General features: G+C 67.5%; 2 protein-coding genes across 5 annotated transcripts; both read left to right on the top strand.

Annotated features, from left to right (window-relative positions):
• The first annotated feature begins 169 nt into the window (after positions 1-169).
• Positions 170-11,374, top strand: ODAD3 (outer dynein arm docking complex subunit 3). Of its 2 annotated transcripts, none has more exons than XM_075902340.1 (14): positions 170-192; positions 987-1,158; positions 2,317-2,438; positions 3,160-3,237; positions 3,722-3,901; positions 5,058-5,159; positions 5,372-5,497; positions 5,954-6,076; positions 7,385-7,543; positions 8,436-8,596; positions 9,703-9,859; positions 10,080-10,235; positions 10,308-10,392; positions 10,624-11,374. In XM_075902340.1, the coding sequence occupies exons 2-14, from the start codon at positions 1,074-1,076 to the stop codon at positions 10,752-10,754; spliced, it is 1,665 nt and encodes a 554-aa protein (XP_075758455.1). In that variant the 5' UTR covers positions 170-192; positions 987-1,073; the 3' UTR covers positions 10,755-11,374. The 2 variants fall into 2 exon arrangements, 1 of the variants encoding a protein (XP_075758455.1); XR_012896654.1 differs by lacking the exon at positions 170-192 and having other exon boundaries at positions 799-1,158; positions 10,624-10,945; positions 10,997-11,374.
• A 699-nt stretch (positions 11,375-12,073) lies between these two features.
• RGL3 (ral guanine nucleotide dissociation stimulator like 3) lies at positions 12,074-23,022 on the top strand. 3 transcript variants are annotated; one of them, XM_075902338.1, is made up of 17 exons: positions 12,080-13,392; positions 15,542-15,607; positions 16,061-16,272; positions 16,640-16,836; positions 17,188-17,318; positions 17,865-18,080; positions 18,273-18,376; positions 18,606-18,690; positions 18,868-18,960; positions 19,186-19,272; positions 19,405-19,437; positions 20,106-20,227; positions 20,539-20,628; positions 21,210-21,354; positions 21,621-21,782; positions 21,923-22,037; positions 22,296-23,019. In XM_075902338.1, exons 1-17 carry the CDS (start codon positions 13,390-13,392, stop codon positions 22,592-22,594), a joined length of 2,160 nt encoding a protein of 719 aa, XP_075758453.1. In that variant the 5' UTR covers positions 12,080-13,389; the 3' UTR covers positions 22,595-23,019. The 3 variants fall into 3 exon arrangements, with proteins under 3 accessions (XP_075758454.1, XP_075758453.1, XP_075758452.1); XM_075902337.1 differs by having other exon boundaries at positions 12,081-13,392; positions 15,542-15,649; positions 22,296-23,018; XM_075902339.1 differs by lacking the exon at positions 17,188-17,318 and having other exon boundaries at positions 12,074-13,392; positions 15,542-15,649; positions 18,631-18,690; positions 22,296-23,022.
• The last annotated feature ends 4,973 nt before the right edge of the window (positions 23,023-27,995 follow it).

Here is a 27,995-nt window from a genome sequence, read left to right as displayed (position 1 = left end):
CATTGGATGGGAGGGAGCTGGCGCAGCCCCGGGACCGAGCTCCCAATCGGAAAGACAGGGGCGACCTTCCTCCCATCATGCCCCGCCAGACGCTCCCCCAGGCGGCCAATGGGGAGCTTTGTATCAGAGCTGGTTGCCATGGAGAGCGGGGCGGGGCGGGGCGGGGCCGGGGGCGAGGCGGCTGCGGGCCAGGTGCGGGGCGGGGAAGCGTCCACGGGGTGCGGCTGGGCTGTTACCCCGCGTCCCCCCGGCCCCCCCGCGCTAGGGACCCCTCCCCCCGGACCCCCCTCTAGGGACCCCCCCGCGCTAGGGACCCCTCCCCCCGACCCCCCCCGCTCTAGGGCCCCCCTTCCGGCCCCCCCTCTAGGGACCCCCCGCCCTAGGGACCCTCCCCCCAGCCCCCCCCTCTCTAGGGCCCCCCTTCCGGGCCCCCCCCTCTACGGACCCCCCCGCGCTAGGGACCCCTCCCTCCCGGCCCCCCCCTCTCCGCCCCCCCCCGCGCTAGGGACCCCTCCCTCTCCGCCCCCCCCGCGCTAGGGACCCCTCCCCCCGGACCCCCCCGCTCTAGGCCCCCCCCTTCCGGGCCCCCCCTCTAGGGACCCCCCCGCGCTAGGGACCCCTCCCTCCCGGCCCCCCCTCTCCTCCCCCCCCCGTGCTAGGGACCCCTCCCCCCGCCCCCCCCCAGGGACCCCCCACGCTAGGGACCCCCCCACGCTCTAGGGACCCCCCCGCGCTAGGGACCCTCCCCCCGGCCCCCCCCTGCTCAAGGAGCCCTCCTGCTCTAGGTGCACCCCCCAGGGTGCCCCCCCCCACTCTAGGATTCCCACTCCCCCATCTGCTCCTGGGTGATCCTCTTTCTGATGCAGGGTGCCCCCTCCGCTCCAACGTGCACCCCCCCCTCCGGAGTGCCCCCCTCCCTGCCCAGAGTGCCCCCATTTGCTCCAGGGTGCCCCCATCCACTCTAAGGTGTCCCCCTCCCTGCCCAGGTTGCTCCTCTGACAGCCCGAGCTTGCCTCTGTGCCTTGCCTCTCTGCTCTCCGGTTCCTCCCTAGAGCCAGGGGGCTGCTGTCGCCATGCCTGCAACCCTGGGCCCTGCTGGGGTGAAGCCCCCAGTCCACGAGCAGATCTCAGAGATGCAGAATAAGATACAGCTCCTAGGTATGTAGCTGTTCCTCAGCAACGTGGGAGGTGGAGGGGGCCTTTGTCTTGGGCGCAGGCCAGAAAAGGCTGCGGGGTGTCAGCATTCAGAAAGGGGGGAGGGCCCCACATGTGGATCTCCATCTGCACTGGTGCTTCCGTCTCAGCTCAAGCTGCCTGCAGTGCGCTGTTAAGCCAGGTCATAGCGTGGGGTGCAGAGAGTTAAATTCTTCCCTCTGGCAACAGCTTTTGACACAGCAAAATCCAATCCCAGGGGATGTTGAGAAATAATAGTCCCTAGGTCACGTAGTGCTTCTCATCCTTCAAGCACAAATCCATTTAAAGGTGGTCAGTACCATTTTACAGAAGGGGAAACTGAGGCACAGCAGGGCCGAGGCTTCCGTGGGGTTGCCCAGCTGCAGAGTGAGGAAGAGAACCCTGGTCTCTGAGGTCCCAGTCCAGTGCTCCATCCTCTAGGAGTAGATAGAGGTGACAAATTGAGCAGAGGTGCTTTGCTCACGGCATCTATAGACACTGGAACTCCCTGCCGCTGGATGGCAAACAGCAGGATTAGAAGAGGGACTGGTTGTGGATAAGAAGATTCAGAGCTAGAACAGTTCGTGCTAACAAAGAGCATCGGAAGGGATAGAGCCCAGCTGGACTCAAGCTCTTAGAGACCAGAGAAGATCATAGAATCCCAGGGCTGGAAGAGACCTCAGGAGTCATCGAGTCCAGCCCCCTGCCCAAAGCAGGACCAATCCCAGCTAAATCATCACAGATCTCGGGGTGGGCTGGGGGATGTTATTCCTCATCTGCTGTTGAGGAGGGTTTCCTGAACTTTCCTCTGAAGCTGTTTGCTCTCAGAGCCTGTGTGATGAGCTGTGTGGACCTTGTATTTCCCATGCGTGTCCCCCAGGCCTCAGAGCTCATGGCCCAAAGGAGGAATTCAGAGGAGCCCTCCTATGGGCTGGCTTTTCTCCAGCTCAGCTGCCGGTCATCTGGCTGCTAAGCGCCCCCTAGGGGCTGTGGCTTTTGCTGGCCCAGAGGGGAGAGCATGTCCCCCGGGGCGTCCCATCTGAGTCCTGGCCATGCCAGCGAGAGCCAAGGAGCTGGCCAGCAGTGTCCCCGCTGCCTGTCTTAGCACCTCCCCGCTGCGGGGCTGTTTTGCACCCTTGGCAGAGGGCGACCGGAAGGCTTTCTACGAGAGCTCCCAGTGGACCATCAAGAAGAACAAGGAGTCCATCTTGTGGCTGCGGCAGGAGAACAAGAAGCTGCACAAGAAGCTGGCAGCCTTCGTGGCGGTGAGCAGCCCCTGGGAGGGGGACAGCAGGGAGCACCACACCACCCTGCGTGGCCTCGCTCCCTTCAGGGGGCATGTCAGATGCTCCTGAGCCGGAGAGCAGCAGCTGCAGCCTCCCCGCTCCCCCGAGATGGTTCAGCTCTTGATCGGGCCCAGTGTTGAGGGGTTTATGTGGCGGGGCGGGCGGGAGTCTTACTAGCATGTGGCAGGGTGTATTGGGGTGCGCAGGTGCGGGAGACACCAGGTGGTGTGGGGGGGAGGTGTATGTGGGTGTGAGGATGAGTGAGGGGTATAGGAGGATGCAGGGAAGTGTGTGGGGTGTGCAGGTGAGGGTGTACCAGGCACTGTAAGTTAGTAGGTGTATTACAGCTGGGCCTAGGAGCCCCAGCCATGGCCCAGCGACCCAAAGTGCCAGGTGCTGTACATTATTTCTTAGGTGTATTACGGTAGCACCCAGGTGCCCCAGCCATGCACAACCACAGAACAAAGAGACCATCAACCAGGAGCTGATGGGGATCTGGGGGGTGGGGGGAACAGGCAGGCAGCTGGGGAGGCACAAGAGAAACAGGAGACCACATTGGTCAGCGGGATGGAGCATGTGTCTGAGCGGCCGGGGCAGGCGTATCCAGGAGCCGGGACGTCTGCTGCACAGATCGACGTGAAGTGTCACCTGGTCGGGGTGGCGCTGCCTGAGGTGACAGCAGCCCTCTCGTGTTCTGCAGGGCGATGAGCAGATCATACAGGAGGTGTTCCGGGACCGGGCTGCCGAGAAGGCTTCCCTGAAAAATAAAAGTGGAGAGGTACGCCGGGGGGGCTTTGTGCTGTGCATGTGCCAGCCAAGCCGTTTGTGGCTACGGACGTGCAGTCTCCAGGCCCGCCTTTCTAGAGGGGGGGGGGGGAAACATCAGGGCATAAACAGTGGGGCGCAAGGGCTGCAGATTGGGACTGAGGGGCACAGGGAGAGCTGCATGTGGGGAGCCCAGAGCTGGGGTGCCAGGGGCTGTGGGTTGGGAATGAGGGGAGCCCAGGGCTGAGATGACCGTGGTCTGTAGGTTGGGCTAGAGGGCAGGTGACTAGGCAGTAGTGTCTGAAAAAGCCATGGGGTTCGGGGGAGGGGGATGAGCCCAGCTCTTCTGGTCCCCAGGGAAGGGCAGATTCAAGCTGTGGGCGCAGTGTGGGTGGGAGATTTCAGTGGGGTCCCAGCCCGAGCCATCGAGCCGAGCGGCTGCCCAGGAAAACCCCTGGCCTGTACGATTGGCCCTGTCCCTCCTCTCCCCTCCCGAGGGCGCCATCGAGTTCATCAACCACCGGCTCTGCGAGAAGATCAACCGGCTGAACGACCTGAAGCACCAGGTGGAGGTGAGGAAGCGGCGGCTGGAGGAGCTGCAGCTCCAGTACGACTCCAAGCTGCAGGAGGCCCGGGGTTTCCAGGAGGTAGAAGAAGGTGACACAGAGGCAGCCAAGGTGAGAGGGGCGTTTGGGGAGCAGGTGGGGAGGCTCAGGCTGACCCCTGCACACCGGGCAGCGCTCACACTCCACACCCAGCGCTTTAGCCAATGGGGCAGGTTCATGTCTGTGCTGCATGCTGGTCGTGGTTTATTAGGTGTATTACGGTAGTGCCCTGGAGCTCAGCTGTGGCTCAGGAGCCCATTGTGCCAGGCACTGTGCACTAATAGTAGGTGTATTACGGTATCTCTGGCCCAGCTAATGCTCAAGAGGAGCAAGGTGGGCAGGGAGTTTGGGACGCCAGCTGTAGCCCCATCGGGAGGGGCGGGTCGCTAACCGTTGGCAGTTTTGTTGGCTGAGCAGCTGGTGCCCTCGGGCTCTGCCCATCCTGCTGCTTGCTGACCTCTCCTGGTCCTTGCCTCGCCCCCCCCCCCATGTCTCTAGTGTGATGCTGGGGAGGCCACGAAGGCTGCTGGAGTCTGATCGCTGAGCCTGGCCGCCATGGCAGACTCACCCCCCTGCTGACACGGGCCTGTCCCAGTTCCTCCTGTGCTTCCCAAGCAGGGTCAGAATCATGGGGAAACCGAGGCACGGAGCAGGGACGTAGCTGAGCCCAGGCTAGAACCCTGGTCTCCGGAATGCCAAGCCAGAGCCTCCTTCCCATGAGCCTCTGGGAGAGGTAATGGAAGCCAACCCCTCTCCTCTCCCCAAGGCAAACAGACAGGCGTCATCTGCCGCTGAGCAGCCCTGGGCCCAGGCAGCAGGCAGGGCACTTCTGAAGGGGTGTTCCTACCCCTCTGGCCCTGCCCCACATTGCCAGGTGTCTGGGGAGCAGCTCTGGCCCCTCCCAAAGGCACAGCTTCTGCCAAGCACACGGGATGCCTGTTCCCAAAGCAGGGGGAATTCTGGGATCAAACAGACCCTGGCGAGGGGCGTGAGGGCGCGACAGGAGGGTGCTGGGCTCCGGGATGGCACAAGGCTAGGCCGGAACCCCTTCAGCGCTGGCTCCTGCCTGTCGGCCGGGCAGGTGCTGTTTGCAGCACAGTCGGTCCCGGATAGCCCGATCGGGGGCTCAGTTCAGCTCACAGCGGGCTCCTGGGAACAGCCACCTGAGGGGACTCCCCACATCCTGATGAGCGGGTGGGTGATTCGGTGCCGTCCCTCTCCCGCCCAGGCCCTGCGCAGGCTGGAGAACCAGCTGGAGAAGGCCCGGCTGAAGGTGGAGGAGGCAGAGCACATCACCAGCCTGTACCGCCAGCTCAAAGCTCACATGCAGGTGGGGGCGCCATGGGGGGGGGGGGCTGTACAGAGAAATCCCCCTTCCTCCTACTCCCCAGAGCTTCTGGGGGTCGGGCCCCTCCTCCCCGTCACCTCCCCGGAGGGAGGGGCTGCTGGCCGAGGTCTCCCCGGGAACCTGCCAGGCTGGGAGGCGGGTGCTCTGATCTGGGCACATCCCTGCCCTCAGGGGCTGATGCTGCTGCCCCCCAGGAGCAGAGCTGGACGGCCCAGCCCCAGCTGGATGCGATGGAAGCTGAGACCCTGCGGCTGCGCCATGAGCTCCGTGGTCTGCACGCGATGAACGCGGAGGCACAGGCCACGCGGGACGCCGCCAAGGTATGGGCGGGGGCGGGGCACCAGGGTACGGGCGGGTGGCAGGAGGGTGCAGGCGAGATGCTGCCAGGGCATGGGGAGGCTGCCGGTGCAGGGGTGGGGGAAATGCAGGCTCAGTTCAGCACCCAGTGGGACAGGGGCCTGCAGGGCAGACTCCTGGGGCATCAGCGTGGATATCCCTCCCCCCACATCAGTGCGGGCCAATGGGTCGTTCTAGCCCCCACCTCCCGGCTCAGCCTCGGGGGGGGCCCTCATGCCTGCTTAGCCCTGGGGGGGCCCGCTCCGTCCCGGCTCAGCCCCAGGGGGCTCATAGTCTTGTACCCCTCGACCTTTCTTGCCTCAGTGCCCGGAGGCCCGTGCCAGCTGCAGAGCTGCCCTGTGCTGGTGAGCAGCAGCATTGGCTGCTCTGTTCCCCCCGGCTCGTCCCTTGGGGGCTAAGCCAGCGCTGATGCCCCCCAGGAACAGCTGCAGCTGCGAGAGGACAGTCTCTACCGGGAGCGGTACACACGGGATGTGAAGCTGATGGAGCTGAAGAAGCAGGCGGAGGAGAGGAGGGCGCAGAACGAGCGGGTGGAGAGACGGGTAAGGCCGGAGGGGCAGGGGCTTGGCCCCCACCCTGGGCAGCCCCTCTCCCCTCCCCGCGTTGGGGGAGAGTCCAGGCTCCCAGCTCCCCCGCTAAGGCTGATGCGGTGCCTCTGGCAGTCCCCACCCTTGGGGCGCGTCTGTCCCTTCCCCCACCCCCGTCTGCCCAGCTGTGGGTGGTGGCGGATGGGGGGGAAAACTCTGCCTTGGGCCAGGGCCACCCAGAGCGGTTTCCGTGGGACCCATTCCAGCCTGTCCTGCTAATGCCACAATCTGGGCTTGGCCGGTGGGGGCGGCAGGGGCTGGTCAGCGCGCCCTGTCCCTGAGTGGCTGCCCCTCCTGGTCGGCGTGCATTGCCCCCTCGTGGCCGGTGAGGGATTGGGGGCGTGGGATTGGGGGCGTGGTCGGTGTGCATTGCCCCTTCGTGGCTGGTGAGGGATTGAGGGCGTGGGATTGGGGGCGTGGTCGGTGTGCATTGCCCTCTCGTGGCCGGTGAGGGATTGGGGGCGTGGGATTGGGGGCGTGGTCGGTGTGCATTGCCCCCTCGTGGCCGGTGAGGGATTGGGGGCGTGGGATTGGGGGCGTGGTCGGTGTGCATTGCCCCCTCGTGGCCGGTGAGGGATTGGGGATGTGGGATTGGGGGCGTGGTCGGCACGCCCTGTCCCCGCGTGGCCAGTGGAGGATTGGGGGCTCCCTGCGTGGCCAGTGGGGGAGCAGTTGGTGTGCCCTGTCCCCTCATGGTCAGTGGGGGGTGGGGGAGCGGTCGGTACGCCCTGTCCCTGCATGGCCGGTGGGGGGTGCGTGGTCGGCACGCCCTGTCCCCCCGTGGCCGGTGGGGGGTAGGGGAGTGGTCGGTGTGCCCTGTCCCCTCATGGTCAGTGGGGGGTGGGGGAGCGGTCGGTACGCCCTGTCCCTGCATGGCTGGTGGGGGGTGCGTGGTCGGCACGCCCTGTCCCCCCGTGGCTGGTGGGGGGTAGGGGAGTGGTCGGTGTGCCCTGGCCCCCCGTGGGGGGTAGGGGAGCGGTCGGCGTGCCCTGGCCCCCTGTGGCCGGTGGGGGGTAGGGGAGCGGTCGGCGTGCCCTGGCCCCCCGTGGCCGGTGGGGGGTAGGGGAGCGGTCGGCGTGCCCTGGCCCCCCGTGGCCGGTGGGGGGTAGGGGAGCGGTCGGCGTGCCCTGGCCCCCCGTGGCCGGTGGGGGTAGGGGACGCACTGCCCCCCCAGCTCATTTCCCAGGGTCCGGCCCAGCTGCTCTGATCCCTGGCGCTGGCGGAGGGGCCGCGGGGGGGTCTGAGTGCCGCGTGTGCCCCCAGGCCCTGCGGGACCGCCTGCCGCTGCAGACGGAGGAGCTGCTGAGCGCAGGCCAGCGCAGCAAGGGCTCCAGCCTCCGCGCCAGGCAGCTGCTGGGCTCCGTGGCGGTGGAGGAGACTTTTGACAGGATCAAAGTGGCCACTGGGGTCACCAGCTCCAGGGTGAGAGGCTGAACAGAGCTCTGCCCCCAGCGCCACCCCAGGGTCCCTGCCCAGTGACATACCCCTGGGCTCTAACCACTAGGTACGCTCCCCTCCTGGGGAGTCCTGGCTCCCAGCGCATCTCCCCCACCAACCTCCCCTGGCAGCTGGCACAGGCCTCGGTCCCAGGCCCTGTCTCGGGCCCTCGACCCCATGGCTCGCTCGTGGCCCCGGGCCCTTGTCACTGCCACGTGGCAGCCAGACGACCTGCCCATCCCCGACCGCTGCCAGCCACACGCTAGCGCCCCCTAGCAGTGGGCAGGGGCGCCCTCCTCGGGTTTGACCGTGGGCCTGGTGCCAGCATGGCCCCTCCCCCAAGCTGCCCCTCCTTGGGGAGGAGGGGAGTGGCACCTGCCGAGGCCCTCGGGGAGCAGGTCGGTGCCAGCGGGGCGCTCTCCTTCACGCCCGCCCCATGCCGCTCACCCGGAGCCGCTGCCATGGTGACAGGCTGGCTCACGGCCAGCGACCTCCGTTATCGGCTTCCCTGGGAACCAGAGCGGGAACAGCCGCAGGCGCCGGCCCCGCCCGGGACAGCGAGCCATGGGGCGGCCGGGGGGGCCCTGCCAACGGGGCACCTGAGCTGCCCTTGTCCTGCCCCACACACTGATCTCTGCAGGGGTGTGGGACACTGGTAGGACAGCCAGGCTGTGCCCTCCCCACCCTGCTGGAGGAAAGAACCCAGAAGTCCTGGCTCCCACTTCCCCCACCTGCAATAACCACTAGCCCCCACTCCCCGCCCAGAGATGGGGGTAGGAGTCCTGCCTCCCCCGCTCCCCAGAGGGGCCGTTTTGGCAGAGGGGGGCAGAAGGGGCCTGGTACGGCCCCGGGGGCTCCAACACCCCCTCCCCGGCAGGACGTGGTGAGCCGGTTCCTGTCTCAAGGAGAGACCAGCCGACAGCTGGAGCAGCTGACCAGGCAGAACGAGGAGGCGCTGGTGCAGCTGCGGGCGGAGGAGGAGGCGCTGCAGGCTGAGCTGCAGGGCCTCCTCTACTCGGGGGACGCCCAGGTGACAGGGTGAGTGCCAGCCCCCCTCCCACTGGTGTGTAAAGGCAGGAGCCCCCCCACCCCACCCCTCAGTACATGGGGGGCTCAGGTTAGAATCGGGGGTGCTGGGAGCCAGGAGTGCTGGGTTCAGTTCTCAGGTCTGAGGAGAGTTAGAGCAGGCGGGTTCTGTCCCTGGCTCTGGGCAGGGAGTGGGGGTTAGTGATTAGAGCAGGCAGGTTCTGTCCCTGGCTCTGTGGGGCATGGGGGCTAGTGGTTAGAGCAGGCGGGTTCTGTCCCTGGCTCTGGGCAGGGAGTGGGGGTTAGTGATTAGAGCAGGCAGGTTCTGTCCCTGGCTCTGTGGGGCATGGGGGCTAGTGGTTAGAGCAGGCGGGTTCTGTCCCTGGCTCTGCGCAGGGAGTGGGGGCTAGTGGTTAGAGCAGGCGGGTTCTGTCCCTGGCTCTGTGGGGCATAGGGGCTAGTGGTTAAAGCAGGCAGGTTCTGTCCCTGGCTCTGCGCAGGGAGTGGGGGCTAGTGGTTAGAGCAGGCGGGTTCTGTCCCTGGCTCCGCGCAGGGAGTGGGGGCTAGTGGTTAGAGCAGGCGGGTTCTGTCCCTGGCTCTGTGGGGTGTGGGGGCTAGTGGTTAGAGCAGGTGGGTTCTGTCCCTGGCTCTGCGCAGGGAGTGGGGGCTAGTGGTTAGAGCAGGCGGGTTCTGTCCCTGGCTCTGCGCAGGGAGTGAGGGCTAGGGGTTAGAGCAGGCGGGTTCTGTCCCTGGCTCTGTGCAGGGAGTGGGGGCTAGGGGTTAGAGCAGGCGGGTTCTGTCCCTGGCTCTGCGCAGGGAGTGGGGGCTAGTGGTTAGAGCAGGCGGGTTCTGTCCCTGGCTCTGTGTGGGGCGTGGGGGCTAGTGGTTAGAGCAGGCGGGTTCTGTCCCTGGCTCTGTGTGGGGCGTGGGGGCTAGTGGTTAGAGCAGGCGGGTTCTGTCCCTGCCTCTGTGTGGGGCGTGGGGGCTAGGGGTGAGAGTGGGGGACTGGGGGCAAAAACTTCCCCTGCACTGGCAGGATCTGAGGGTAGGAGCTCTCTGGCCCTGCCCCAGGGCTGGCAGGGCCCACAGCCCCGGTGCCCACGCTGCCCACTCCCCAGGGCCCAGCGCCTGCTGGAGGAGCTGCGCGCTCACCTGCGCCAGGAGGAGACGCGGCGCGACGCGGCCAAGGGGCAGCTGGACAAGGTGACGCGGGTGCTGCTGGGGGCGAAGGCGGCCGTGGAGCACCTGGCCCAGAAGGTGCAGCACATCTGGCTGGTGAGTGATCAGGCAGGCAGCCCCTTGGCCGGCACAGCGCCCCCTGTAGGCTGCCAGGGGGAGCAGTTTGTGCCCTGCACTGCCCTGTGCTGCCAGCCGGGGGGCCCTTGGCCACGCCCTGGGCTGAACACGGGAAGGGGCCGCGCCTGGGTCCTGTCTGGTCTCGGGCTAGCCCCTGCCTGTGCTCGTGCCTCAGTTTCCCTGCACCTATCTCCCCCAGGACAGCGGGCGCTTTGCCGGGGCGCCGCCGGACGAGGCCGCCAGCGACTACGTGCTGGAGCTGCTGGCGCAGACGGAGGAGAAGCTGCTGAAGGTGCTGGCTGGGCTGGCCGACCACGACCACCAGGAGCTGCTGCAGAGAATGGCCGAGGAGGAGGTGGGCTTGGGCCGGGGCTCCCCTTCTCCCGCCACGCCGGCCCCCAGGCGCTAACCCTGCCCTCTCTTCCAGTTCCATGCCAACCTGGAGGGGCGCTTGCCCAGCGCCAACGTCCGGGTGAGGCTGCCCGTGGCCCAGAAGCAGGACATGTACTATGGTGAGGGGGGAGCCCGCTGGGCACTGGGTTCCTGTGGCCTGGGGAGGCAGGGAGGGTGGGGGAAGCAAGGGGTGTACCAGTGGGTGCTGGGGAGGGGGGAGGGAAGCAAGGGGTGCGCGTGGGGGGCTGGGAGGAGTGGGGGTGTCCCGGGGGAGGCGGGGGCAGGTGTGGGCGGAGGGTGAGGCCTGCTGGCCCCGTGCCCACCCCCAGCCGTGCCCCATCTGTCCCCAGACGAGGACGCCAGCGGGGACGACGATGGCGACGTGGTGACGCGAGCCGCCCTCAAGCGCCAGTCCCAGCAGATCATCGAGGCCAAGACCAAGCGCCGCAACCGCCCCAGGAAGAAGGAGGGGAAGCTGTAGCCAGCCCGGCAGGGGGAGCCCCCAGCCTCGGGGCTCAGCCCCCCTGGTGGGGTGGGGTCACTGCTAGGGAATTAAAGGCACAGCTGGCTCCCGCCCAGGGCCCTTGACTGTGAGCCCCCTGCATGTTGTGCCCCCTAGGGCTGGCGGCTGGCCACCCCAGTTCCTGCCAACCCGCCCCAGCCCCACCGTGGGTCAGGGTCCCTGGGGCAGCAGCGCCAGCCCCATGGAGCGCCTGCCCCCAGGATGAAGGTCAGGGCTGCTCGCAGCCTTGCCAGGGCCCCTGAGCTAGCTGGGGAGGGTGGGGCCTGCCCCATGGTGCACCCTTCAGGCTGGGGCCTCCCTGCAGCTGGGCCCCTCCCCTCCGCCGCCCTAGGGAGAAAAGCAGCCCCCTGCCCCCTCTGGTCCACATGTTCTGACCCCCTCTCCTCGTGCCCCCTCCCACAGGCAGTGGGTGAACTGTGCCCAGCCCTGGCCGGGCCTTCGCATGCTCCCGGCTGCCTCTGAGTGCCTGCTCCGGCCCCTCCCTGGGACCCCCAAGCATCTCCCCTCCCTGCCCTGAGGGGCGCCCCCCATCGCCCCCATGTGCTTGTGTGATTCAATAAAGCCGCTCTGGCTGTGCAGCCCTGGCTCCGTGCAGTGCGCCGGGCATCCCCTCCCCCTCCGCAACGGGACCAGCAAGTGCCCCCTGGGGCCAGCTCCGCCAGGGAGCGAGGGGATCTCTCACCCCCCCCCCCCCCCCGCAGCCTAGCACTGCCTGGGAGAGCGACGGGGATCTCTCCCCTCCCCCCCCACAGCATAGCGCCCCCCTAGCACTGCCTGGGAGAGTGACGGGGATCTCTCCCCTCCCCCCCCCCCGCAGCCTAGCACCCCCTAGCACTGCCTGGGAGAGTGACGGGGATCTCTCCCCTCCCCCCCCCACAGCATAGCGCCCCCCCTAGCACTGCCTGGGAGAGTGACGGGGATCTCTCACCCCCCCCCCCCGCAGCCTAGCACCCCCTAGCACTGCCTGGGAGAGTGACGGGGATCTCTCCCCCCCCCAGCATAGCGCCCCCTAGCACTGCCTGGGAGAGTGACGGGGATCTCTCCCCCCCCCCCCCCCCCAGCATAGCGCCCCCTAGCACTGCCTGGGAGAGCGACGGGGATCTCTCCCCTCCCCCCCCACAGCATAGCGCCCCCTAGCACTGCCTGGGAGAGCGACGGGGATCTCTCCCCTCCCCCCCCACAGCATAGCCCCCCTAGCACTGCCTGGGAGAGTGATGGGGATCTCTCCCAGCCCCCCCCACAGCATAGCCCCCCTAGCACTGCCTGGGAGAGTGACGGGGATCTCTCCCCCCCCCCCCCGGCAGCATAGCGCCCCCTAGCACTGCCTGGGAGAGCGCCCCCTGCTGGGCCTGCTAGCCAGCATGGCACCCCCTGGTGCTGCTGGCTGTGGAAACCGTACTCCGAGGGCCGCTCGCCGTTGGGGGGGCCCAGTGGCCGATTTCTTCCCCTGGAGGCTCTGCTCCACCCCTGACCCTCTAACCCTCCCCCTCCATCCCACCCGCAGTGCTGTGGGGGCCGAGCGTCCAACCCCTCCCAAGCCTCTTTGCCCCCGCACACCTCAGTCTCCCCCATCAGAAAGGGGGCTTGGACCTGTCCCTCTCTGAGCAGCGGCGGCTCTGTGGAGCTGGACGAGTGCCCCTGGCAAGACACTACCCCCAGTGCCCCACTGCCGGGGCAGAAAGGGGCCCCAGCAAGGTGTGCCCCCTCCCAGGAAGAGGAAGCCAGGTTTCCCCAAGGGGTGTTGGAATGGGACATCCCCCTCCAGCCCGCTGTGCCCCCATGTTGCCCCAGGGACCCCCAACGGTGGCAGTGGAGCATGGGGGTGGTCCTCCAGGGCATTGCCCCTGCTCGACCCCAGCCTGTGTTCCCCGGCAACTCTTCTGCCCCTGCCCGGCTGGCCCAAGCTGTGACCCCCAGGCGGCATCTTCTCCCGGGGCACCGAGCACCAGAAACTCCATCCAGCCTCTGCCGCGCTGCGGCCCCCCAGCGTCAGCTGCATCCGCGCAACCCTGGATCCCTCCCACCCCTCAGCCCTGCCCCTCAGCGCCCCTGGTACCCCTCAGCCCTGCCCCACGGCTCCTGCCCCACAGCGTCCCTGGTGCCCCTCAGCCCTGCCCCACGGCTCCTGCCCCTGGTGCCCCTCAGCCCTGCCCCACGGCTCCTGCCCCACAGCGCCCCTGGTGCCCCTCAGCCCTGCCCCACAGCTCCTGCCCACAGCCCCGCTGGTGCCCCTCAGCCCTGCCCCACGGCTCCTGCCCCACAGCGCCCCTGGTGCCCCTCAGCCCTGCCCCACGGCTCCTGCCCCACAGCGCCCCTGGTGCCCCTCAGCCCTGCCCCACGGCTCCTGCCCCACAGCGCCCCTGGTGCCCCACAGTCTCTCCGCTAGGCTGCCCGGCTCCTGCTCAGAGCCCCCAACCACACCCCGTCCTGATTCCCGCTGGGTCTCGGGGCCGGGACTCCTGCGTTGCAACCCCCCCTTCCTCCCCGCCAGTGGCCCGGCCCTTCCCCGCCCGGGGCTGCAGCCGCCGAGACCTTCCCGGCGCCGCCGAGTCAAGGGCGGACGCGGCGATCCAGCGCCGGCGCCGGAGCGTCCATGGTACCGGGGGGGGGGGGGGTGAACCCAGGGACATCGGACCGGGGGCCGATCCCGCGACTGGGCTGCGGGCGGGGGCGCTGAGTGCGGGGGGGGGGGGGATGGGTGCCAGAGGGAGGGGCGCTGAGTGTCGGGGGGAGCTGGTTGGCCGGGGGCAGGGAGGCTGGGTGGCCGGGGGGGGGATGGGTGCCAGAGGGAGGGGCGCTGAGTGTCGGGGGGAGCTGGTTGGCCGGGGGGAGGGAGGCTGGGTGGCCGGGGGGGGGGGGATGGGTGCCAGAGGGAGGGGCGCTGAGTGTCGGGGGGAGCTGGTTGGCCGGGGGCAGGGAGGCTGGGTGGCCGGGGGGGGGGATGGGTGCCAGAGGGAGGGGCGCTGAGTGTCGGGGGGAGCTGGTTGGCCGGGGGCAGGGAGGCTGGGTGGCCGGGGGGGGGGGATGGGTGCCAGAGGGAGGGGCGCTGAGTGTCGGGGGGAGCTGGTTGGCCGGGGGCAGGGAGGCTGGGTGGCCGGGGGGGGGGGATGGGTGCCAGAGGGAGGGGCGCTGAGTGTCGGGGGGACCTGGTTGGCCGGGGGGAGGGAGGCTGGGTGGCCGGGGGGGGGGGATGGGTGCCAGAGGGAGGGGCGCTGAGTGTCGGGGGGAGCTGGTTGGCCGGGGGGAGGGAGGCTGGGTGGCCGGGGGGGGGGATGGGTGCCAGAGGGAGGGGCGCTGAGTGTCGGGGGGCGGCTGAGTGACGGGGGAGGGGCGCTGGGGTGCGAAGCGAGGGGGGGGACACTTCTCCCACTCCCAGGTGGGAACCCGCCGCCCTATGGGGATCGGGGCGCCGGGCGCCAGCCCCACATCCTTGAGCGCGGGGGGGGGGCGACTTGCGACCCCTGGGGAGGGCAGCGCCCCTCCTCCCGCCTCCGACTGTGGTGGGGGGCAGGGCGGGGGAAAGCGTAGAGAGCAGAACCGCCCGCAGCGCTGCGGGGGAGGGGGGGGGCGCTGACCTGGCTGGACCGGTTGGGCGGCTCTGGCTCCCTGAGCCGCGGGTAGAAAGGGGAGTGGGGGGCGTCCAGGGCAGCCAAGTCCCCCCCCATCCCGCCCCCGTGCGTTGTGCAATGGGGACCCCTGGTTCTAGTCTATTCCAAATCCATTCCGTGCCTCAGTTTCCCCATCTGTCCTGTAGATTCACACCCCGAACCTCTTCCCCCGCTTCTGGGCGCAGGTGGAGTGAGGCGCCGCCCGCAGGCAGGGGCGGTACTGCACCACCATCCACCCCAACTGCCGGAGCCCTAGACGCAGGATGGCTGCACACAGGGTGGGGTGAGGGGCCCCCACTAACCCTCATCACTCTGGGGACACCTACAGAAGTTGCATTTGCACCTCCCAAGTGTCAGGGCCCTGGCTCCTGTGAGAGGTGGTATTATACATGGGGGGAAACTGAGGCACCAAAAGGCAAAGAGATTCACCCAGGGTCACATATTGCATCTGTGGCAGAGCCAGAGAGAGGACCTGAGTCCTGACTCCCAGCCCCCCATGCTGCTCTAACCCCTAGACCTCACTGTCCTCCTAGCTCTAGGGACAGAAACAGTGTTCCCTCTAAGACGCCCAGCCCCAAGGATCTGGAGAGTGGAAGGGCTGGGGGGGCAGGGAGCAAGATGGGGTGTGCAGGGCTGCAGCTGGGGAGCTGTTCTCCCCCAGCCCAGGTGCTGCTGTGGGGAGGAGAGAATCCCCTCTCCCAGCCACAGGCTCACGGCAGCCTGCACCCCAAACCTCACATCACTTGTCCCACCCCAGAGCCTGCACCCTTGGTGGGAGCCCTCACCCCCTCCTGCACCAGACCATAAACCCCTCATGTGTGGCCAACCCCAGAGCCTGCACCCCTAGCCTGAGCCCTCACCCCCTTTCAGCCCAGCCCTCTAGCCGAGCCCTGAGCCACCTCCCACAGCCCGAACCCCTCGGCCCCGCCCGTACCACCCAGCACCCCCATGTTGGTGCACATAACAATGTTCATTCTACAAATGGCTGTAAAAAATGAGAAGGAACACTGATGAAAATCGAGGAGTCCTGGTTCCCAGTTCCCTCTGCTCTAACCATTAGACTCCACTGCCGCTCCCCAGCTGCACCCCCTCTGTGTGTGGTGAGTGCTGGCTAGGTCAGGTCTGTTCTCCCCTTAGGAGTCCCTCCAGGAGTGGGGTGAAGAGGTGGAAGATGGGGCCGTCTACAGTGTCACTCTGCAACGGGTGAGGGCGGAGCCAGCAGCCAACGGCGGACCCTGCCTGCTGGTACGGGGGGGGGGGGCAGCACCAGCTACAGGGGGGTGGCAGGGAGCCCAGCAGGGGGTGCTGGGTCATTCGTTTTCACTGGGAGCTGCAATTCTTCACAGCCGGACTTAAGCTGCTGCGCAGTGTTGTTACAAACAGCCGCTGTGCTCCACCCCAGAGGTGGCTGCATTTCTGTTCCAGGCCAGGGGTTCCTGTAGCATCAGCCTCCATGCTCCACCCCAGAGGAGCATGTAATGATTCCTTCTAGGCTTCTGTCTCGTTCTCTCTGTACCCGGCGCCCCGGCTATCTGTCTGTCCTTCCTTCCCTCCCTCACACCCTCTGTTCTCTTTCTCACGCTCCATCTGTCCGTCCGCCCCGCTCTCTGCCCATTCAATCTCTCACCGCCCCCCGCTGCTCCCCCTCCCCTCCAGGCTGCAGCAGACGTCCCCTGCCCCTTCGTGCAGTACCGCACCTGCAAGCTGCGCCGCCTGCGCGCTGGGACCCTGCCCCAGCTGGTGAGGGGCCTGGTCTCTGCCAGCGCGGAGGGCGACCCTGGCTACGTCCCCAGCTTCCTGGCCACCTACCACGCATTCACCACCCCCGGCCAGGTGCTGGAGCTGCTGCTGCCTCTGGGACCCGACAGGTGAGTCCCAAGAGGGGGGGTGCTGCTTGTATTCCCCCCCCAACTGATGAGCCCCGGGGTAACCACTGAGATTCCCCCACTTGGAAGGTGCGCCCTGGGGACATGGATATGGGAGCCCCCCCCCGGCCCTGGACAAGTGAAACTGGGGATCCCCCACCCCAGTCCCTGGGCAGGCTGGGAGGCGAGAGCCCTGCAGGCCTGGCTGTGGTGGGGCTCTTGTCCACCCAACCCAGTGGGCTATTCTGGATTCGTGTGGGGGGTCTCAGACCAGCTCCGGGAGTTACAGGGACCTCCCCAGCCCTAGAGGGAAGAGCCTCAGAGCTTGATCTGCCCCCTTTGCCAGGACTGATCCCCCCCTTCCCTCCAGGGCCGTGCTGCAGGTGCTGGAGCTCTGGCTGCATGAGCACCCTGAAGATTTCCGGGACCCCCCCCAGCACCCCAGCCTGCGCCGGCTCCATGGCTACTTGAGCCAGGCAGCCCCAGGCTCAGAGGGGTGTGTGCGGGCCAAAGGGCTACTGCAGAGCTTCCAGGAGAAGCCAGGAGGGGAACAGGTGGAGCCTGAGGGTAAGAGCCCCCCCCCCCCCACTACCACCACTTCTGCCTGTTGCCCGGCTATAAGCCCCGCTTCTGCCTGTCCCCCAGCTACAACTCCTGCCTCCCCTGTCTGCTGGTTACAATCCCCTGCCTCCGCCTGTCCCCCGCCTCCGCCTGTTCCCCAGCTACAAGCCCCGCTTCTGCCTGTCCCCCAATGACAACCCCCCAGCACCTGTCCCCCTCCCGGCTCCTTCCACCAACACCTGTTCCCCTGGCTACAGCCCCTCTTCCGCCTGTCCTGATCCTGCCTCTGCCCACCTTTTGGCCAGACTCCCTCAGCTCATGTCCCCCTCACAGGCCCCTGTGCTGTCTCCCCTGCAGGCTGTGACTCCCCTGGGGCTGGTCTGCTGGCGTTGGGGGTTGAGGGGGGGCCAGAGGGCTGTGGGGAGCCCCCCGAGCTCCTGTCATTCAGTGCGGAGGAGGTGGCCGAACAGCTCACACTAATGGATGTAGTAAGTGGGGCCTGCGGGGCAGGACTCCTACGTTCTCTCCCCAGCTGTGGGAAGGGAGTGGGGTCTAGTGGTTAGAGGAGGGTGCAGGGGCTGGGAGCCAAGACTCCTGGGTTCCCAGCTCTGGGATGGGAGTGGGGTCTAGTGGTTAGAGGAGGGGGCAGGGGCTGGGAGCCAAGACTCCTGGGTTCCCAGCTGTGGGAAGGGAGTGGGGTCTAGTGGTTAGAGGAGGGTGCAGGGGCTGGGAGCCAAGACTCCTGGGTTCCCAGCTGTGGGAAGGGAGTTGGGTCTAGTGGTTAGAGGAGGGTGCAGGGGCTGGGAGCCAAGACTCCTGGGTTCCCAGCTCTGGGATGGGAGTGGGGTCTAGTGGTTAGAGCAGGGGGGCTAGGAGCCAGGACTCCTGCACTCTGTGCACAGCTCTGGGAGGGGAGTGGGCGCTAGTGGTTAGAGCGAGGGGGGGGGTTGGGGGCCAGGACTCCTGGGTTTTGTTCCTTCGCTGTGCCCGGGCACGAGGCACAGCCCCCCTCCCCTGCTCCCTCTCTGCCCCAGGAGCTGTTTGTCCGGGTGCAGCCGTTCCACTGCCTGGGCTGTGTGTGGTCGCAGCGGGACCGCAAGGGGGGCGAGGGGGCCGCCCCCAGCGTCCGCGCCACCGTGGCCCAGTTCAACGCCGTCGCCGGCTGCGTCAGCGCCTCTGTGCTGGGGGACGTGCAGCTCCGTGCGCCGCAGAGAGCCCGGCTGCTGGAGAAGTGGGTCGCCATCGCCCAGGTGGGGGCAGGGCACCGCGGAGGGGGTGGGAGGCCGTGGGGCATGTCTCTAGGTAAGGAAGGGGGAGGTTGGGGCTGGGAGAGGGAGTCCAGTATTTTCTGGACTTGTGTAGCAGAGGTGTGGGGGGTTGGGGATGCCTCCAGCAGGGCTGGGGGGGCAGCTGAACGCCACTGACTCCCCTTCTCCCCCCAGCACTGTTTCTTTCTGCGGAACTTCTCCTCCCTGCGAGCCGTGCTCTCCGCCCTGCAGTCCAGCCCCGTGCACCGGCTCAAGAGGACCTGGGCCGCCCTCAGCCGGTGAGTGCTGAGGGTTGTGGGGGAGGGTGCTGTTACAGCGGGCGGGGGCCATCCAGCGCTGGGGAGCGGCAGCTCTCAGACCCTGGCCCCGTGTGGCTTGGCAGGAGCACGGGGTGGTACGTTGGGTGCCAGGGTGAGGATGGTGTCAGGAGGGGGCAGGGGGCCTGAGGATTGGGGGAGGGGCTTGCGGGTGCATCTGTGGAAAGAATCCTGCCTCGGTTTCCCCCAGGGAAACCATGGGCACCTTCCGGAAGCTCTCGCAGATCTTCTCGGACGACAAGAACCACCTGAGCTGCCGGGAAATCCTGCTGCAGGTACCTGGTGCCGGGGCCGTGCCGTGGGGTGCTGGGGCTCAAGGCGTGGGGCAGAGGGCTCAGTGGGGGAGGGGGGCCCCGTGGGGTGCTGTGCCCAGGCAGGGGGATTTTGCTCCATGGACCGGAGGCGCCTGCTGGTTATTTCTGCTGAGCCCTGCCGGTCCCGTCTCTGCACAGGCAGATGCTGCCCAGGGCGTTCCCGACCGAGCCACCAGCCCCCGCGCCCCCCGCAAAGTGACTCCAAAACCGACTGCCCCGGAGAAGCCCGTGGTGAGCGATGGGGCCTCTGTCTGGGGACTGGGGCCCTGACGTGGGAGTGAGCAGGAGCAGCAGGGCTGGGAGGGCAGGGGGGCCCAGGGCTGGGAGGGCAGGGCCTGTGGGTCAGGACTGAGGGGACCGGCAGAGCTCGGGGGGCAAGTGGGGATGGGGTAGCAGGGGGGAGAGGGGCGGGGCTGTCCCAAGCTGTGTGGGTGACCTGGACCCTACCTCCTCCAGCCGCCCCCCCCGGGCACTGTCCCGTACCTCGGCACCTTCTTGACAGATCTGGTCATGCTGGATACGGCACTCCCGGATCTCCTGGAGGTGAGTAGCGGGGGCTCCCGGGCTCAGCCCGGCCCTGTACCCCCCCTAGGGCCTGCCCCTTCCCAGGCTACCCCCAAATGGAAACACAGGGCACCCCACCCCCGCTCACATTCTCTCTCCCATTCCACCCAGGGGGGGCTCATCAACTTTGACAAGAGACGGAAGGTGAGTGGGGGCAGGGGCTGGCAGGGAGAGCAGCGGGAGGGGGTGGGGGGGCTGGCAGGGAGAGCAGCGGGAGGGGGTGGGGGGCTGGCAGGGAGAGCAGCGGGAGGGGGTGGGGGGGCTGGCAGGGAGAGCAGCGGGAGGGGGTGGGGGGGGCTGGCAGGGAGAGCAGCGGGAGGGGGTGGGGGGCTGGCAGGGAGAGCAGAGGGAGGGGGTGGGGGGGCTGGCAGGGAGAGCAGCGGGAGGGGGTGGGGGGGCTGGCAGGGAGAGCAGAGGGAGGGGGTGGGGTCCAGTGGACTTGGGGGGGGAGGAGCACTAGGAATCACGACTCCAGGGGTCTTTGATCTATTGGTGGAAGTATTGGAGAGTTGGGGGATGGGAGCTGGGGGGGGCGGTGGACAGGAGGCAGGTGGTGACAATGAGGACTGGGGGCACACGGGACCGACGGGAGGGGGGAGGAGGTTGTGGGAATGGGAGGCTGGGGGAGGAGGGGAGGCTGGGGGAGGATGGGGATAGGGGGCTCGTGAGATGTTGGATGGGAGCTGGGGGGATGGGAGGCTGGGGGGCAATGGGGAACAGGAGGGGGTGGGGGGCTGGGCAGATGGCGGGGACGGGCTGGGAGCTGGGGAGCAGGAGCCCCGAACCCCGTCTCACCCCGTGCCCGGGCCTAGGAGGCAGAGATCCTGCTGCGGATCCAGCGGCTGCAGGCGTCCTGCGGGGGCTACGCCCTGCGCCCCAACCCCCCTGTCCTGGCCGCCTTCCAGCGCCAGGGCCGGCTCTCGGAGGAGCAGAGGTACCGAGGTGGGGGTGGGGGCCACGGGTCACAGGGGGGAGGCAAACGAGGGTGTCAAAGAGCAGGGAGTTCCAGGCCAGGGAGAGGCCTGAGGGGACAGTGGGGGCAGGGAAGAGGCCTGACGGGATTATGGGGAAGGGGCAGTGGGGGGAAGTCTGAGGAGGGAGGCCTGAGGGGGGCAGTGGGGGAGGGGTAGAGTGGGGAATCCCTGGGGAGCTGCCCCCTCCATGGTGCAAGGACAGGAGAGCAGCAGAAGCCGGGGGGCAGGACAGCTGTGGCCCTGACACCCCCCCCCCCATGCCCCTCTCCAGCTACCGGATCTCACGGCTCATCGAGCCCCCGGCCGACTCCTGCCCCAGCTCGCCCCGTGTGAGACGCAGCCTCAGCAAACGCTTCAGCTCGTGAGTCCCTGCCGGGCCGGCCGGGAACCGTCAGCACCGTGCTCCTGCCCGACGGGCGTCTCCGGGGTGCCCTGGGCCTCGCGCCGCTCGCAGGCCTGGGCTCTCCAGGCGGAGTCTGTGAGCAGCTTCCCCCCACTGAGCAACAGTAGCTACGGGCACCAGGAGCGCTGCCCAGTGAGCTTGAGAGTGGTTACTCCTCTGGGTGTGGCCAGCCTGCCTCAGTTTCCCTTGGGGGCTCTCTCTGGCTTCCTACATCCCCCACTCAGAGGGGGTTGATCCTGCTCCGCTCCCGGGGTGCCGAGGGGCGTTTCTTGGCAGGCTTTGCCTCCCTTTTCTTGTCAGTCTCGTGGCTGGCTAGGCAGTGTCTATGGGGAAACTGAGGCACCCCTCATAGTCATAAAACTACTAGCAAAATCCCCACACTCATGTGGGCGAGGGGCTAGAGGTGCAGGGATTTGGGGGGGTTGTGGTGGGCAGAACTGGCGTCTGGAGAGGGATGGAGAATTGGGGGGGCAGCTTCTCCCCCCCCCCAGTCCCTCTCAGCCCTTTCTTGCCCATTCACCCTCGCTGTATCCCCCCAGGCTCCTGCTGGGGGCCGAGGCCCTGCCCCCCCGGCTGCCCTCCCCGAAAAGCGGCATCTCTCCCTCCGGCATCGGCAGCAGCTGCGAGGCTGATGAGGGGCCCAGTGCCCCTGGCTTGCTGGAGCTGATGGGGCCCCTCTGCAAGGTACTGAGGGGTGGGGGCCAGCCAGGGTGGATCAGACTCGGCTGCAGTGGGGGGGGGAGGAGGGGGGTTCGGCCGTCCTGCCTCAGTGCAAAGGCTGGTACCTACTGGGCTCCAGTGATGGGGGGGGAGGGGGACTGGGAGCCAGGACAGCCGGGTTCTACCCCAGCTCTGTGGGGGGGGGGAGTGGGGACTAGTGGTTACAGCGGGGGGGGGGTGTTACAGCTCTTTCACCAGCTCCTATTTCCCCCCTCCCCCCTCCTGCACAGAGCCTGCTGGAGTTGCCGCTGAGCGCCTGCCCCCCTGAGGAGCCGCCCTCCCCCCTCGCCCGCCGCCCCTGCTCGCCCCTCTACAACCAGCAGGGGGCGGACTCGTGCATCGTGCGGGTCAGCCTGGAGAACGCCCAGGGCAGCCTCTACAAGAGCATCCTGGTGAGGGCGCCCTGCGAGGCCCCTGCCCCTGGACGGCGGGGGGGGGGGGGGGGGCTGCCTCTGACCTGCCCTGCTGCCCTGTGTCCCCACCCTGCATGCTCTGCCCCGCCCCCCCTAATCCTGCGCCCCCTCCCGCCCAGCTGACCAGCCAGGACAAGACCGCAGCTGTGGTGCTGCGAGCCCTGCAGAAACACAGCCTGGAGGGGACCCCGCCCGGAGACTTCCAGCTCCTGCAGCTGCTGGGGGGTGGCAGAGGTGAGGGGGGCGCAGCTGGGAGCACGGGGGGATGAGGCGGCGGGGGAGGGGAGTTATCGGGGCAGGGCAGGGGTGTTGCTAGCCTCGAGGGCCGTAAGGGGGAGCGCATGGGGAGGGGTGAGACGACGGGGGAGGGGAGGTGTCAGAGGGGTTGGGGGCGAAGGCGGGTGGAGGGGGCGGGGCCGGCACTGTTGTGAGCAGGTGAGGGGGCTCTGGCACGGTTGCGCCCCCCCCTTACGCTCTCCCCTGACCCTCCAGAACTGCTGATCCCCGATGGAGCGAACGCCTTCTATGCCATGAATCCAGCCGCCAACTTCGACTTCGTGCTCCGCCGCAAGGGACCTCAAGCCCCCTCGAGCCCCCGCCCCCCCCGGCTCAGCCCTTCCCACAGAGCCCCGCCTCCCCTCCCTCAGAGCCCCCCGGCCTTCCCCCGCCCGGCCACCTCCCCACTCCCTTCAGCCCCCGGGCCCCTTCTCCCCTCTCCTGCAGCATCCCCCTGCACTCCTGAGCTGCCCCTCCCCCAGTGTTCCCAGTCCCCCGCTTTCCCCCCCTCCTAGCACCTCTGGCAGCCTCTCACCCTGATCTCCCCCCTCCCCCTCTCTCCCCTCCTGCTTCGTTTCCCCTGCCTGGGCCACCAGTGCCTTGACCCAGAAGGGGACTCCTGGGATCAAGGCTGCCCCCCCGCCAGTCTCTGGATTTGTCCCCCCTCCTGCCCCCCCCCTTGCTCTGCAGCCAGGAGCGCGAGCCTGTTGCGGGGAGCTGCTAGGATTGGCTGGGCTCGGTTTCCCCGGCTGTCCTGCTCCTGGGGGAGGGGGGTGCCTGGGGAACAGGCAGTTCCGGGGGGGGGGGTGGATTGAACCAGTGCTCCTGGGAGGGGCCCCCACTAAGGGGGGGTCTGTGCTGGGGGTTCTCCCTCTCAGCGGGGGGGGGGGGGCTCTGAATCCTGGATGCTCTGCCCCCCGCGGGGCTTTTCTTCCAATAAACCCCCCACCCCAGCAAGCCGGGTCTGGTCTGTTCCCTGGGCAAATCTGGGGCAGGCCCAGTCGGGGGTGGAGGGATTTTCCCAGCACCCCCCACTCCATTTTTGGCAACTGGTTCGTCCCCTTCAGAGACCACCAGGTGGCAGCAGCTGCTCTGGCCCTAGCTGGGGGGGGGGGGCTGGCCCCAAATGGGGCTCTTGGCTGGTGCATTTTCAGCCCCGCCCACTGGTTGCTGTGACAACGCTGGGGGGGGCTCAATGTGTGTGTGGAGGGGCTGCCAAGCTCCCCCAGGTGGGGGCAGGGAGGGGCTGGGAGGGTCTCACCCCCCCCCAGCTCTGCATGTTGGTGTCAGGAGTCACAGGCCCTTTGCCACCCCAATCCCCCACTATTGGGTCCAGAATCAGGCCCCCAGCCAGCCCCCCCAAGTCAGGGCCCCATCAGGATCCCGTCTTGGGGTGGGGGGCTGGAGGAGGGGCGGCTCCTGGAGCCCCATGTCCCCCTTGCTGTGTCTGACTCTGGGGGCTGCTTGCCCAGGGCCATGAGGGCAGCGAGGTGCCCACCCCAGGGCCCCTGGGGGGAAGGAGCACTCAGGGCGGGGGGGGGGGGAGCCTGAGCCCTGGAGGGGTCCCCAGGGTCTGCCGAGGTCCCCTCATAGCCCTGCCCCCGCTGCACAGAGGGAGGCGCTGGCTGGGGAACCTGCCTCTCCCCCACAGACACTTGGGGAGGCAAACTCTGGCTCCCCCACCCCGTGGGTTAGACCCAAACGTCTCACTGAACTTGCCCCAGCCCCCCTCGCGATGGCTCACGACCCACTCACAGGAACCCCACATGGCAGCCAGACGGGCAGGCTCTGGATGTGTGGGCATGGGTAGGACAGACAGACAGTGGCACAGGGGGAGGGAGGGAGGGAGAGATGAACAGTGGCACGCGGGGGGAGGGAGAGATGGACAGTGGCACGGGGGGGCAGGGACAGACGGACAGTGGCACAGGGAGGCAGGGAGAGATGGACAGTGGCACGGGGGGGAGGGAGAGATGGACAGTGGCACAGGGGGGGGCAGGGAGAGATGGACAGTGGCACGGGGGGGAGGGAGAGATGGACAGTGGCACGGGGGGGCAGGGACAGACGGACAGTGGCACGGGGGGGCAGGGAGAGATGGACAGTGGCACAGGGAGGCAGGGACAGATGGACAGTGGCACGGGGGGCGAGGGAGAGATGGACAGTGGCACAGGGGGGGCAGGGAGAGATGGACAGTGGCACGGGGGGGAGGGAGAGATGGACAGTGGCACGGGGGGGCAGGGACAGACGGACAGTGGCACGGGGGGGCAGGGAGAGATGGACAGTGGCACAGGGAGGCAGGGACAGACGGACAGTGGCATGGGGGGGGAGGGACAGACGCACGGGGCATGGTGGTGGCTGTGGGGAGGGGTGATAGATCAGGTGTGGGGGGAGGGTTCTGTAGCTGGCTGGTGCAGGCCATGCCCTGGACTCTCCCAGCTCAGCATCTCAGGCCCGTGGTACCTCCCTTCTTCCCTGGCCCAACCTGCCCCCGTGTGCCACGCCCGAGCCATCTCCCACCAGAGCAGGGCCCTTAGCCTCCTGCCCGCAGCCTCGGCGGGGCCCCACTGTGGTACCCAGGGAAACTGAGGCACGTGTGAGCATCATGAAAATATTACGGGAAAATCCCACAGCCCCAGAGGCAGCTCCGTTAGCTGCTGAGGAAGGATTTTAATATGCGCCCCACAGCTGCAGCGGCCGGGATAGGGCCCCCATCGGGTTGGGTGCTGCGCAGCCCCCGACTGGGATCAGGCCCCGCCTTGAGGGGGGCGCGGCATGGACCCACTGAGAGACAGGCCCTGCCCCAGCGCTGACCATGCCCAGAAACACTCTCCCCAATGGACAGCTGGGGAAACCGAGGTGCGAGGCCTCAGCGTGTCAGACCCTGCACAACGGGCTCCTTTGAACTTTAAATACCCCCCTTCATAATTCATTGCACTGCCGGGGGAAGGGGATCAGCCCAGGAGACCAGGGCCCCCCTGCATCCCTGGCTTTCCCAGGGGGATGCTCAAAACACCACTAGCTTCCGGCCCTCCAAGCCTGGCAGTTGCCTAGCAACCAACCAGCCTTATTCCCACCTCTGCGGTTAAGGGGGCACCCCTGCCACCCCCCCCCGCCCCCAGTCTCGGTGATCCCAGCTCCCAGCAACCCCAGTGGGATGGGACATCAGCCCCCCATCCCTCCCCATTCTGTCTTGCTGCCCCAGCTTGGAAAGGGTTAATGGGCAGGAATGGGGCTGGACCCCTAGGTGTGGGGTGATTATTCGGCCTGGGGGTGGGTGGGAGATACGCAGCTGGGAGAGAGGAAAGCAGCCTGGGAATGGCTGATGCACGCCCCCCCCCCCCAAGCATTGCCTGCACCCCCTGCGAGCACAGGATGTCCACAGCCCCTGTCTCTCCACCCACAGCCCCCCCCCCAGCCTCTCCTGGCCCCTCTGTGACCCAAAGACAGAACCTAACCCCAGGCTGGACAAAGCCCCCAGGGGCGGATGTTCCAACCCTGTCCTGCAAGCAGCTCATGTGTGCACAAGCACGTATGTGTGTGCACAAGTGTGTGTGTGCACGCACAAGCGTGTGTGTGTGTGTGTGTGTGTGTATCGACAGGGAAGGCCCTGTATTAGGGGGAGGAGCTGCCTGCGGGGCTGTACGTGTGTTTGTAGGGGTGCAGGGGTGTACATGTACCCGCGGGCCTGTGGCTGCAGGAGCATGTGAGCCACCTGGCGATGCCTGTGTCTGTGGTGGGGGTGGGGGTGGCTGGGGGGGTGGAGCGGGATGCTCAGCTACGCGCCCCCCCACGGTCGTGCTATTCCGCTGTTTCAAAGAGGCCTGGGGCTTGGTGTAAACAGCCGGGTCTTGCCCGGCGCCACTGCAGCGCCTTATCTCTGGCCAACACACCGTGTTTGTTTCAGCCTGTTCCTCCCTGGATTCTCGCTGTGACTGATCCCACCTGCGTCACGGGGGGCTGGGGCCTGGGGCCTGGCTTTGATTGAGCACGGGACACTTTGTTTTTCACCGTAAAACACGGGACGGGGAGCAGGGGGGGGGGTTCGTTAAAGCTACAAACAGCAGCTTGAGCTGGGGCCGGTTCCCAGCTGTGCCACACATTCCCTGATGACAACACTCTGTGCCTCAGTTTCCCCACCAGTGCAATGGGGAAAACGATCCCACTTTTGTCTGGCTTTGAGAGTTTGGGGCCAGGCCTGTCTCGCGCTGTGTCTGTGCAGCGCCTGGCACAGCGGGGCCCTGATCTCGGTTGGGGTCTGGGCAGCACCTGGGGTCTGGGTCCTGATCACAGCTCTGGCCCTAGCTGGGGGGAGGGCTGGCCCCGGGCACAGCGGGGCCCTGATCTCTGCTGAGGTCTGGGCAGTGCCTGGCACATGGTGGTGCCGAGTTTGGGCAGGGTCTGTGCAGCGCCCGGCCCGGCAGGGCCCTGGCCCCAGTTGGCATTTCTAGGGCTCCTGCAATGCACAAAAGCAGCACGGCCAATGCGCTAGCGCCACACGCCCTGCTTTATCTGCTGCCCAGTCTCAACGTTCCCTGGAGGGTTTGATTATCTTTCTGTGGCGGGGAAGGGAGCTACCCGCCTTCCAGCCACTGGGCTGGGGGTGCACGCGGGGGAGTCTGTGCCCCGTGAAGACTCTTTCCAGCAACGACTGTCTGGGGCTGTTTGGCCCATGCAGCCCAGCTGCCCTCGTGCGCAGCAGGGTGAGAGCCGGCTGCTGTCCGCTCGATGCCCCTGCACCCCCTCCAGCTGCCCTGCCGTGGGGTGCGGAGCCACGGCCTTGTCTGCTCCTGCGGCTTGGTGAGCAACTCTCCGGCTGCCTCAAAGAGCCAGTGAATTCTGGATTCCACTCCCTCCTGGGTCCCACCGTGCAGTGACCAGAACCTCCCCCCTGGGTCTCATGATGCAGTGACCAGAACCTCCCCCCTGGGTCCCATGATGCAGTGACCAGAACCTCCCCCCTGGGTCCCATGGTGCAGTGACCTGGAACTGCCCCCTGGATCCCACAGTGCAGTGACCAGAAATCTCCCCCCTGGGTCCCATTATGCAGTGACCAGAACCTCCCCCCTGGGTCCCATGGTGCAGTGACCTGGAACCTCCCCCTGGATCCCACAGTGCAGTGACCAGAAATCTCTCCCCCAGGTCCCACGGTGCAGTGACCTGGAATCTCCCCCCTGGGTCCCATGATGCAGTGACGTGGAACCTCCCCCTGGGTCCCATGGTGCAGTGACCAGAAATCTCTCCCCCAGGTCCCACGGTGCAGTGACCTGGAATCTTCCCCTGGATCCCACAGCGCAGTGACCTGGAACCGCCCCCTGGATCCTACAGCGCAGTGACCTTGAATCTCCCCCTGGATCCCACAGCGCAGTGACCTGGAATCTCCCCCTGGATCCCACAGCGCAGTGACCTGGAACCTTCCCCTGAATCCCACAGCGCAGTGACCTGGAACCTCCCCCTGGATCCCACAGCTCAGTGACCTGGAACCTCCCCCTGGATCCCACAGCTCAGTGACCTGGAACCTCCCCCTGGATCCCACAGCGCAGTGACCTGGAATCTCTCCCTGGATCCCACAGCGCAGTGACCTGGAACCTCCCCCTGGATCCCACAGCTCAGTGACCTGGAACCTCCCCCTGGATCCCACAGCGCAGTGACCTGGAACCGCCCCCTGGATCCCACAGCACAGTGACCTGGAACCTTCCCCTGAATCCCACAGCGCAGTGACCTGGAACCTCCCCCTGGATCCCACAGCTCAGTGACCTGGAACCTCCCCCTGGATCCCACAGCGCAGTGACCTGGAACCTCCCCCTGAATCCCACAGCGCAGTGACCTGGAATCTCTCCCTGGATCCCACAGCGCAGTGACCTGGAACCTCCCCCTGGATCCCACAGCGCAGTGACCTGGAACCTCCCCCTGGATCCCACA

Source organism: Pelodiscus sinensis, chromosome 19 (assembly GCF_049634645.1).
Source record: "Pelodiscus sinensis isolate JC-2024 chromosome 19, ASM4963464v1, whole genome shotgun sequence".
In the NCBI taxonomy this organism is placed as follows: Eukaryota; Metazoa; Chordata; order Testudines; family Trionychidae; genus Pelodiscus; species Pelodiscus sinensis.
The sequence above is the reverse complement of the archived record's forward strand: the minus strand, read 5'-3'. Positions and strand labels throughout refer to the sequence as shown.

Coding starts and splice junctions, on each gene's coding strand:
- ODAD3 (XM_075902340.1), top strand. CDS start 1,074: ATGCCTGCAACCCTGGGCCCTGCTGGGGTGAAGCCCCCAGTCCACGAG. Junction 3,238..3,721: donor TGAAAAATAAAAGTGGAGAG/GTACGCCGGGGG, acceptor TCCCCTCCCGAG/GGCGCCATCGAGTTCATCAA. Junction 6,077..7,384: donor ACGAGCGGGTGGAGAGACGG/GTAAGGCCGGAG, acceptor GTGTGCCCCCAG/GCCCTGCGGGACCGCCTGCC.
- RGL3 (XM_075902337.1), top strand. Junction 19,273..19,404: donor CACTCCCGGATCTCCTGGAG/GTGAGTAGCGGG, acceptor CATTCCACCCAG/GGGGGGCTCATCAACTTTGA. Junction 22,038..22,295: donor GCTGCTGGGGGGTGGCAGAG/GTGAGGGGGGCG, acceptor CTGACCCTCCAG/AACTGCTGATCCCCGATGGA.